Source organism: Vigna umbellata, chromosome 2 (assembly GCF_029865625.1).
Source record: "Vigna umbellata cultivar VRB3 chromosome 2, Vumbellata_1.0, whole genome shotgun sequence".
Classification (NCBI taxonomy): Eukaryota; Viridiplantae; Streptophyta; class Magnoliopsida; order Fabales; family Fabaceae; genus Vigna; species Vigna umbellata.
Window position 1 is genome coordinate 46,642,146 of NC_142166.1, and position 11,921 is coordinate 46,654,066.

The 11,921-nt window shown below is 26.7% G+C and overlaps 1 protein-coding gene across 1 annotated transcript; it reads right to left on the bottom strand.

Moving 5' to 3' along the window:
* Positions 1 to 4,924: 4,924 nt before the first annotated feature.
* Positions 4,925 to 5,941, bottom strand: LOC124845159 (ethylene-responsive transcription factor SHINE 2-like). Its single transcript, XM_047322225.2, has 2 exons — positions 5,783 to 5,941; positions 4,925 to 5,697 (listed from the first exon to the last, which is right to left on the bottom strand). Exons 1-2 carry the CDS (start codon positions 5,860 to 5,862, stop codon positions 5,178 to 5,180), a joined length of 600 nt encoding a protein of 199 aa, XP_047178181.2. The 5' UTR covers positions 5,863 to 5,941; the 3' UTR covers positions 4,925 to 5,177.
* Positions 5,942 to 11,921: the final 5,980 nt, after the last annotated feature.

An 11,921-nucleotide genomic window follows, 5' to 3' on the forward strand; every position in this document is an offset into this window, starting at 1 on the left:
TTTCAGTTTGATCCATCACGGATTAGTTACTTAATAAGTCAATTTAATCTAGTTTACTTATTAGCGAGTCTAAAAAATTTGAACTAGATATTTCTTATCTTGGATCAAGTTATTTTTTTAAATAAAAAAAAACAAAATTTTCTAATTCAAATATAAATAAAAGGGAGGGTTTTAAATTATATTTATGATCAATTAAACATAAGATTTCATACACACAAATATATCACAAAATTTTCTCAACAAAATTTTTAATAGTTTCATAGCGATTCAAATTTGTTTTTGTATAAAAATTAAGTTACTAAGCATAGATTTGTTAATTTTTCATGTTGTCTAATTATTTCATACAAAAATAATTTCACACGAAACTTCGTTTCAATATTTTATAAAATAATTAACTCAACAAATAGTACTTATTAGAAAAATTAGGTGGATTGGCAAGTCAAGAGGTTCAATCTGAATAAACCGAGTTCTTAGTTACTCAAGTTCAAAATTAACCTGTATAAAAAATTTTAAAAAATAATTTTAACCTAATCCGATCCAAACCCGTGATAGGCTAGGTTCTAACATATTTTGACAACACTAACTAAAAGTAGCAAAATTTAAAATCAAAATAATTTGAAAAAATAAAACAATGCAAGAAATATATAATTTGTTATTCAATTTTAAAATTTCTAATTTTAAGAAGGAAATTTTAAATTTAATTCAATCTTATAAAATTAATTTATAAGATTTTGTCAAGTGATTAAAATATATTCCTATAAATTGAAAGAAAATTGATTTCACTGTTAACTACTGTTGTACATCCTCTTCAACTATAAAGTGGTGTTGAGCAGAAAGGATTTAATTTGAGAAAGATGAAAATGTGTGTTGAAATTGCAGAACAAAAAGAGGATTGGAAAATGGGTATGTACGGACACCAACTAAACTTGTGTGAAATGAATGGTTGAATAGGAGTTGCCCCCACAAAAGTACATGAAGACACTCTTGAGATGACGTGTATGGTGGTTTCGACAACCATTAATCAATGACATTAATATAGCATGATGACCACTGCAATGCCAATGCCTTGAAATTTAACCCTAAATAATAAAAGGATTTCTTATCATAGTAATGGCAACAGTGTGCATACTACTTTGCTCCTTGATGCATGGAGCATTTATTCATTAGCCACCTACTTCTGTCATCTCCTCCTTTATGTCAATTTCTTCTTTATCATATACTACAAAATTAGTGGTATCTCTCTTTCCTAACTTCTACTAAATGTAGGCCACAAAAATTAGATCATGCCTTCTAACCAGTACCTTCCATTTCTTTTTCTTCCTTACAAAAAATTCACATATGCAAAATTAGTATTTAATATTATCAATCTCTTATTTAAGTTCATATTCTATTCTTTTAATAAATATCTTTGTATAGACCTATCACTTTTTTAATATTGTTTTTATACCTTGTTTTCAAAGTATATTAATTTTGATTTATTAATAAACTTTTTAATATATTTTAAAACAGGAAAACAAGAGTTAAATATGTTTTCTGTTCTTTAAATTTTAGTAAAAATTAGAATTAATCTTTGTTTGAAATTTTGACCTAATTTAGTCTTTCAACTTTAAAAATGTGCAGATTTAACTTTTTAACCAAATTTTGTTAAATTTATTTGATATTTCAAACACATGAAATATGTGATTTGTTTGCACTATTTAACACATTTTTTTTAATGTTAGTTGAGATTATGAAATGCTTTTGACTTTAAATAAAATTAATAAAATTTAGTTAAAATGACTAAATTTACTAAATTTTAAACACGAAAGAGTAAAATAGTTCAAAATTTTGAAAAGAGACTAATTTCAATTTTTATTTTAAGTTAAAAGACAAACATATATTTAACCCTTACCATAATTAAAAACACAACGCAAAGATAAAACAAAAAAATCTTAATTTAGTGTCTTTGCTGAGATATCATAATACATATTATATTAAAGAAAAGATAGGTTTGATGATTTTAGAAAATGAAATAACATTTTTATAGTGTATTACATTGCATTGACTCACTAACACTTATGATACTTTGAAAGAAAGGCCCACAGCCTTTCCATCATGGCTCAACTTGGAAGTTAGATACATCAATATAATTGTTATCACAGTTACTTTTAGACAAAAATGGAGTCTGCCATGTGATTTTATGGTTGAAAAGTTTCTATTATTTTCATAGTCGAATTTTTAACGTTGTCGTAAGAACTTCCACTCATAAACATGTACAGTCTGTGCACGAGATTACAGGTCAAAGTAATTTAGACAAAAGAACTTTTTAATAAACTTGTTTATAAATATTTATAAGAAGAAATATTAAATAATTTTTTTATAAATTAAAATTAACTTGTAAATATGTTTAAAACAAATTTTTAGAAAAAAAGTTGGAGCATAGGTTTGCAAATGAAAATGATATGCAGGTTTCATAAAACTCAAAACCAAGCAGAAAAATACACGTCATTACAACATTATCTTTGTACTATAAAACTTGCTATAATTTGGTCCTTATGCATGTTATTTTCCTTTGTGCATCCCTTTCCGACATTAACTTCTGCCTTTTATAATAAGGAAGAAGAACTTTCCTCAAGATTTCTAAACCAAACCCTCAGAGGCAAGGAACTTTCAAAACCAAGGATTTTCTTAGATTATTCTAAACCAAAGTTCTTCCTTTTATAATATAGGTATATGCTGATGTATTTTATGCCCTACTAAAACATTTTATATTTTGTAAAATTTTGCTGTTAGTTAAACTTTATTTTTAATAAAAAAAATTAAGCTTGATCTAGATAAATTGAGTGTGTCATATATCTTAAAGTTTATAAGATATAGTCATGTTATAATAAGTTTCTTATACAATTTGAGTTTTATTGAATGGTAGTGTAAAAAGTACAGTGTTGATGCATAGACTTTTCCTCCTCTTCTTCTAATATTATTAAATTTCAGAGAGATTTTTAAGATTATTTTTCCAAGCAATGTCCTTTATTTTATATATATATATATATATATATATATATATATATATATATATATATTATTTAAACTATTGCATAAAGTAAAAATATTAATTCCTTCATTGCAAAATTTAGAAAAAAGGACCATGTTCATATTCCCATTTCGTTAAAAAATAATAATAAAATGAGTTTATAATTATTAATCGAGACAGTACCACTAAATAAATTTTCACTCTATAGAAGTACAATTTTGTTCTTGAATCTGTTGGGTGGTGAAAAAATGAGCAAGAGAATAAATTTAATGCATTTGATAGATATGAGAGAATGTTGCTATAGATAAATAGATTTATTTAATAAGAATAGAAATAAATGTGTTTGAAAGAAAGTTGACATAACATCTGCTGTAGAAAAAAAAAATATTTTCGGTAGTTTGAGTACATGCAAGGAACACCAATAGAAACTCAAGAAGGAGCATAGATAGCATAGAGAGTGATCTTATATCTAAAAGTAAGGAGAAACAGATAAAAGTTAAAGTGTATATATACAGAAGAAATTAAAAATGATTTAGATGACAACAATTTATCTACAATGTAAAAATTACATTAGAACATTTTAATATTGCATGATATATTGAAAATATTTAAAAATAATTTTAATTATTTTTTTTATGAAAAATTAGGTGCTAAATTTATTTATATAGTAATCAATTCCAGAAATATTTTTCTCATTGATAAAACAGTTAAAATATTTTATCTTTCCTAGGATGCATTTAAATATTTAAATAAGACCTTACAATTTTAGTTTTGAAAATGTTCTTTTCATAATTTATAATAACACGAATAGTTAATAATATTGAATCCGTCAATTTTAAATACTATTTTTATAAGTTTTATGCGTCAACTTCCATTTTATTTTTTATATTATTAAAATTTAAAATTGATCTTTAAATTTCATCCAATAAAATAATATAATTAGAAATGTGAACAAATCATTTCATATTTATACTTGGGAGCATTTTTTTATATGCTATTAGCATATTCCTATTAAGTAGAAATGAATGCCAAAACAGTTTGTCAAATATGTATTTTAAGAAGAAAGGGAAATGAAGAGATGGAAATCAAAATAAAATAATATGAATAAAAATTCAAAATGAGACCAGAAAAAATATATGCGTCTGCATATTTGCATAATCATAGTAAATGTTATTTAAGATTTATATTATTTGTAATCTTAATATTTTTATATTATTTATAAGCGGATTTGAAACTGCATATTTGCATAATCATAGTAAATGTTCTAAAAAATGTAATATTTAAGATTTATATTATTTGTAATCTTAATATTTTTATATTATTTATAAGCGGATTTGAAACGTGTCATATTGTTACTCCTTGAAAATAAGGAGCAAGAACAAACTCATTAACTATTTATCTATCTACATTCAATATACAATAAAAACCGTACACATTGGATTATTCATCAAACTCACTAGAAAAAAAAGTTTGATATACATTTTGAATATTATGTGATAAAAGAAAGAAGAAAAAAAATAATAGTTGTTAGTAAAATATTTGACATACAGCTGCATGACTGTGTGAAAACACTTGCAGGTAAAATAGAAATTCCAATATAATATGATTCTGGAAACAGACAGAGAACTACAAATGAAAAATAGAAAAAAAAATACAGATGACCAAGATCAAAATATTCGTCACTGTTTTGAAAATAGATTTACTTCTAACAATAATTGCTTCAATTTAATTATGATTAGGAAATTCCAAACCTGTTAGGCGGTAAACCCGTGCATGTATATATATGGTTACTGGGATGATGTCCATGATTCTTTCCCAGGCGATGTGTTACTTCAAAGGAATAGTTAAAATTGACACTTACATACACCGAGTTCCTTTTCTTTGATCCCAATTTGATGAATTCGGATGCTTAAATATCACCAATCATAATATTGCAAAGTGTATTAAGTAACTATCAAACTGGCCATCGTCATATCAGCACTTTTGACAACATTTTTACAGAAACACAAAAGTAAACGAATTGAAAGGGATATAGATATATATATATAGATGGAATGAGAAAAGGGAGGTAGTACTATTCAAGAACTATATATGACACGGATTAAGGTTCCTTTTTTTCCTTGTGGGGTTACCCGAAGAAGAAGTTGAAGCTGCAGAAGGATTATTTCTAGTTCCAATTGAGTAGCTCCTCGATCATCTGCAAAGCGAGTCTATCCTCCTCCTCCTCTTCTTCTACTACTACTACTCCATTGTTTCCAGCAGTGTCATTAGCACTACTGCTGGGCGACCATGCTGATTCACTCTGTGTCTGCTTCTTCCCAAGCTCCACCCTCATGACCCAATTGGAGCCAGAATGTGGTCCTGCACCTTTCTGCCAGACTCCAATGTGGGAGTTATCGGCATCGAGCCTGAGACAAGTGAGAGAAGGAGCAGGGTCTTTGCAGTACTTTCTGAGCTTAGTGCTGAGGAGTTCTGAAAGAGCTTTGGGAGATAAGAAAGCGTTGTCATGATCAGAAGCAGAAGCAGAAGCAGCAGAAGGGGCGGTGGAAGTGGTGGCATCAGGCTGAGCCTGGTTCTTGGGGAAGTTAGTCTTGGCATTCTGGCCATTCATCAAAATGGCTGCTTGATCATAAGCCCTTGCAGCAGCCTCAGCTGTCTCAAACGTGCCTAGCCAGACCCTTCTCTTCCTGCAGTGAGAAGAAATAAATAAATAAAGAGAGAAACAGAAGCAGCATTGTGTTGGTTTGGTTTGGAGATTAATGAGATGATTACAGTAAAGGATGGCGAATTTCTGACACCCAGGAGCCCCACTGGCGTTGCCTGACTCCTCTGAACTTCTTGGCTTGTACCATATCTTTGTTAAATGGCGCGTGAGAAAGTGAGAGAGAGAAGAAGAGAGGTGAAGGGAATTAATAGGGATTAATAAGAAGAGTAGTGTAAGTATTTAACGAGTGTTAACGAAATTTATGTGGGTTGTCGGTGAGGATTGGACGGAAAGTTGAAGTGAACAGTACACATGCAATAAAAGTTTCACCTGCACAACTTTGATAAATCCATGGTTCCTTAACAACTCAAATTAATGACCACCTTGTAGGCCTCCTTCTGCCCACAAACATTATGCCATCACAAGCTGTGTTCCATTTCTCCACACTTCCTTTTTCCACGCAACACGGAATGTCAAAAAATATTACCCTGTAATTTCACCTTTTCAGCTCACTCCTTCCATATATATCTTCAAACTCTCTCACAAAACCATCACAAAACAACCCCCTTTTCTCATCACGTGAATTCTAATGGAAAATCTTTCGTTTTTCTCTCCACAATCAAATTCTTTTTTTAAATTTTCCACAACTTAACACCTTTTATCATGGATTGTCTTATTCACACTTACGTCAACCAATATTTTTGCCAAGGAGTCAACTAATTCCTAATATCTGTTACAAAACTTTTCTACCTGAAATGCAGCCATGATCTCCTATTTTTCATAGCTGCCCAAGTACGATAATCTGATCCCTGTTTTCTTCTTCCTTGTCTATTATATTATGTCATGTGATGGACAGATCAGCCCTTAAGAGTAATGGAGAATTTCAAAATCCTATTATCCCTGCATTATACTCTTACTTATTCGCATTTTTATTTAAAATGTTTGTACAGATTTAATTGGAATACAGATTTATACAATATTATGAGTAATGTAATATAAAATATTAACAATAGTATGAAATATTAGGAGTTATATAGTTATGGAAATTAAAAATCATATGATACATTATATATTTATTGAAAAATTGTTGGAACAATTTAAATCGCAATCCATGTAAAGTATTATTCGGCAATACAAAATTGATGATAAATTTATTTGAAATTTGATAATAGAATTTTTTTTTCCAAATATGAATTTAGGTGAGATCTATACTTAGATGAGTACAAACTTAATATATTGTAATTTGTAATTTGTAAAAATATATAAATTAAAATTAAAATTTCTTGCTTTATAAAATTAATTTAAATCAACAAATTTAATTAAATGACTTGTAATGTATTAATAACTTAGTCAATATTGATTAAATATTTTTTTAAAATGCTTAAATAATAGAGTTTACATAATGTGCTGGAGTTTGAAATATGTCATCATCATAGAGACGACATAGACTTTGACACACCTGTACAATAGTAATATCAAGCCACGAAAAACCAGTTTATAACACTAGAAAAAAATGAAAGTAATTAATTAGCAACTGTGAGTTGTGTCAAGGATTAGGAAACTCTAAACCTAGACACATCTACCCAACCTAGGTCCATGTAATTAAGAGACCCATAAAATACTATAAAAAGATATTTTCTTCATGATATATGACATCTTATTATTCGATTATTATTGTATTTATTGTTTTTTACTTCTTGTTAACTTAAACATCAAAGACAAATCAACCAAATAAATAAAAAGAGGTCGAACGAGGGTGAAAAACTTATATCGATTAGATCAAAACTAAAAGGTTCCAACAAAAAATATGAGAAAACATGTTAAAAATATAATAAACATAAAAATCTAGTTGTACATCTCCACATTGTACGAACACATAATATATTAATAACAATAATACATGTATAGTTTTTAATTTTTTTAAAAACAAAATATCATGTATTAGGAACTCTAAACCTAAGTATTTAAAAAATAAATATTTTTTTAATAAAATAAAATGATGGACATGCAAGTTAGAGAGAGAATAACAAATTACTGAAACATTCTCAATTTAATATATCCAATCCATTTTGTTATTTCTAGGTACATTATTTGCCTACAGCAATAATTTATTTTTCAAAATGATAAATGATTTAGTCTTGTCTATAGTCCATTTGATTAGCCAATTGAGATAATTGATTTGGTTAACTACTCCCATGTAGATTAATGAGTTTAGTTGATAATTAATTTATAATCTTATAATTGATTTGAAATCCATCATCACTTCATCACTCAATATCTCATCAAATTATCTAAAATAAGTAAAATATCACAATTACAAAACCACAACCAAACAAAGCACATGCATCTAACACATTTCTTACCTCACTAAAAACAGAAAGGAACAAAACAAAATAGTTTTAAAAATCGATAACTTAAAAAAAAACTATATTGAATTCAAAAATACTTATTTTATATATTTCATAAAGTCCACACATATTGAATTATCCATGATTATCAAGTAATTGTTCAAAGTTTACTAGAGTATAATATTATAATTCAAGTGTCAAGTATCCTCGGAAACATTAACTCTCTAGATTTGATAAGTTTAGAGTTTTTAGGATGTCAGTGTTGGTATATGATGTTGGCATATGAAAAAAAAAATTATATTTCTTATATATGGTCCTATAGGTATATTATATATAAAATTTTTAATATACATAAAATTTAATTATCATTTATTGAATAGTTTCATGCAATTATTTATTACACAAAACCATAAGTCCTTATATTTTTAGTTTATTTTAAGCTTGCCCCAATGGTGTGATTCAAAACCCAAGTACCATTATTTTTCTAAGTTTCTCAAGTTGAAACTTTCTAAATTCAGAGCAGAAAAGGTGCTTGCACAATGTTCTCATACCTAGTCAAGTTCATAATCAAATTGAAGAGGTTATTGATTATATGTATTAGTTTCCTGTTAACCCCATTACACCACCGATTTGATATGAGTTTAATAAGACTGCCTCAAACATATAAGTTAGAATTTTATGTTAATACGATAGAGAAGGAAGTTAAATAATGCAAATAATATTATTTTATTTTACAAGTATCAAACCAAATGTGAAATTTTGGTATGTGAAAAAGTTTCAATAGAAAAACATATTTATTGGACACAACATTGAACAGATAAAAAACATAAAAACTTCAATTTGATGTTTTGAGAGCTTTTTTAATTTGCTTCGTCTTCTTTTGAAAATCTGATGCAAAGAAAGTGTCTTTGTAGATGCATTTAATGCAAAATTTAATATGTACGACCAAACTTCATACATGATAAACTAAAACAGTTAAATTATCTTTTTAAAAGTAATATTTTGTTGATTGTGTGAGAATTCATGGTTGCTTATTGAACAAGTATTTAACATCTTCGATTTCATGACTTATAAAAAATATTTTGAAGAATTAAATATATAAAATAGACTAAAATAAAAAATATTAACTATTTATTTATTTCAAATCTTAATTACGTTTAATTACTTATAAAACCAAACTTTTATTATATTTTAATACAAAAAGAATAACTGTGACATCTTCTCTTTCTCCGATTAAAATTATTCTTTTCTCTAAGAGTTAAAATTAAAAGTTGATACTTCACATTAACACTTAAAAGAGATGTATACACCTATTTTCTCTATTTTCCGCTAAAATAAAGGCAAGGTAAGCATTTATTTTAACATAAAGTATTAAATTTAAGACTTTTAAATGCAAAAAGAAACTAAAAAACGTAAAGAAGTAAAAAAATAATTTATCCTTTTTTATACCTTTTAAGGATTATACATAAAGATCCATGAATATCGCAAACTTTCTTTATTCTAATAATGCATTGGATTTCTTAGTTTACCTCATTATTTTTACTTCATAAAAGCTGTACAAGTAGAAATTAGTAAGTATTGGATAGAAAGGAAAAGTACAATTGACCAAAAGTCATTAACATTATCTAAAATTTTAAAAACGATACATAGATTAATGAGTATGGTAACCACTTTATACGTGTGATTTAAGGCATAATGTACCATTTATGGATATATAATGATGTACACTATAATACTGAGAAAAGTGTGAAATTTCATAGATGGAAATTGACTTAGTCATCGTCATCTTTTGGCGTTAGTAGAAGGTTCTTAATTTATTGTTTAACAAACAAAGCCAAATGTCTCTTCATCGTTGGAGCTATTTATTGTAGGGGCCTTCTACAAAATTTCCTTTTTATTTTTTATTTTGTTACAATATGTAATAATTAAAAATTGGAAGCTTTAATTACATTCTTTATTTTTTTTAATTTCTTAAAAGCATTTTTATTAAATATCTGGTCATAACCCCCTGCAATATTAGGTGGGTTTCACCTACTGTTGTTGAAATAATGTGATAGCGACAGTGGAGACATACAAAATGCGTATGGGCCATGAATAATAAAGAAGGAGGCTGTTACCATTTCAATATTTGAGAAAAGTCCCAGATCCTTATTGGTCTCTTAGCCACCAATTAAACTTTTTGGCAAATTTTCTAGGGTGCCACATTAATTTCTCAATTATAACAAAATAACATCTTATCTTTATTTCTTTCAATATTTATTTTAAGTTCTAACCACCTTGTAGTTTAGCATATTTTTTATGAGAACCATTTTATTATAAGTTCAAAGTGGTAAATTTAGTATTATCAAAACAAATTATTTAATATTAAAAAGACACAATAATATAAAACAAAATTTTATACAACAATATCAAAACATTGGTGTCACTTATACATCTATAATATTAAAGTCTTAAATAGATAAATTCACTATAAAAGTTTAAATTTAGGGTTTTGTTTTCTTAATATAATTTAAATTTTAGAGTAGATTGGTAAGATAAGTTGACTCACCACAAGTTCAACGAATGAACTAAGTTCTGAACATATCATTCTAATTTTGGTACTATTTGGACGAATAGTGATACTTTGACAATATTTTTTTGACAATATTTTAACACTATCTACGTGTCATTCTGTGATTAGTATATGTTAGTGTTTATAATTATTATTATTGAGTATGGAGTAATTTTGAACCATGATGTTAAAATATTATCAAAAAAATGTTGTTAAAATATCATTATCCTATTTGGACTAGTGTCAAAATTTGTAATCTTTTTTTATACTTGACTTAAACTTGTAATGGACCATTTGGCATTCCTCTTTAATCATCATCCTCAAGTATATAATATAAACTTTGTAAAGTAATCCATGGTAATTAATTTATTTTTTCTTAGGTCTTCTTTATTTTAAAAAAATTAAATAAAAAAACCTAAAATCGTTAAAAAAAAGTATATTTAATAATGAAATATTTTAAAATAGAGTAGTTAATTTTTCTGACGTCGTTAAATCTTCAACGACTTCAATTTTATGATCAAGCATTTTAATTAGAGTTAACAAATGTACAATGAAAGCATTTTAACCGAAACTGTATCGAAATAAACTTTTTTATTTTCTAAGCTTAATTTCGTGTACAGAGTCTGTAGAAATACAACTAGCTAGACAATAACGCAGTAAATACAAATGTCATTATTGAGACTAATCGCAATTAATTGCATATATCTGTCAAAATGGACTCCTAATCCATTTTAAGTATTATTATTTTAGATTTTCTCCGGACACATCTCTCTCTCTCTCCAAACATACACTCCCTGAATTCTCTTTCCATGTTTCTCTCCAAATATATACACATCATAATCAACTTAAAATTAAATTGTTTTTTATAATAATAATTATAATTAAATAAATATAATATGTTAGAATAAAAATATCATTATATTTCATTCTTAACATGCAAAAATAAATATAAAAATATAAATTAAACATATTATGATACTTGTTGTTTAGGTTTGTAGGTCGATGTCAACTCTTCTTTTTAATTTCACTTTAAGCAAAGATCAATTTTTTTTTACATTCACTAGGGTCTGATCGAGTAAGAGAGTTACATATAAAAAATACTCAAAGTTAATGAAAATTTGACAATACGCAAAATGAACATAATCAATTTATTATAATGTCTCAAATTTGTATTTCAGTATGAATTTTAGATTAATACCTTCTTACTTACTACTCAAATGATAATAATTTTGTTTAACATAATATATAATTATTTTAAATTAGATATAAAAATATAAATTAGTACAAATAATTGAGTTATATATTTTA

What these genes read in the sequence shown, in the direction of transcription:
- LOC124845159 (XM_047322225.2), bottom strand. Translation starts at nt 5,862, where the DNA reads ATGGTACAAGCCAAGAAGTTCAGAGGAGTCAGGCAACGCCAGTGGGGC. An exon ending in GAAATTCGCCATCCTTTACT is followed by an intron (nt 5,698 to 5,782) that starts GTAATCATCTCA and finishes TTCTCACTGCAG; the next exon opens with GAAGAGAAGGGTCTGGCTAG.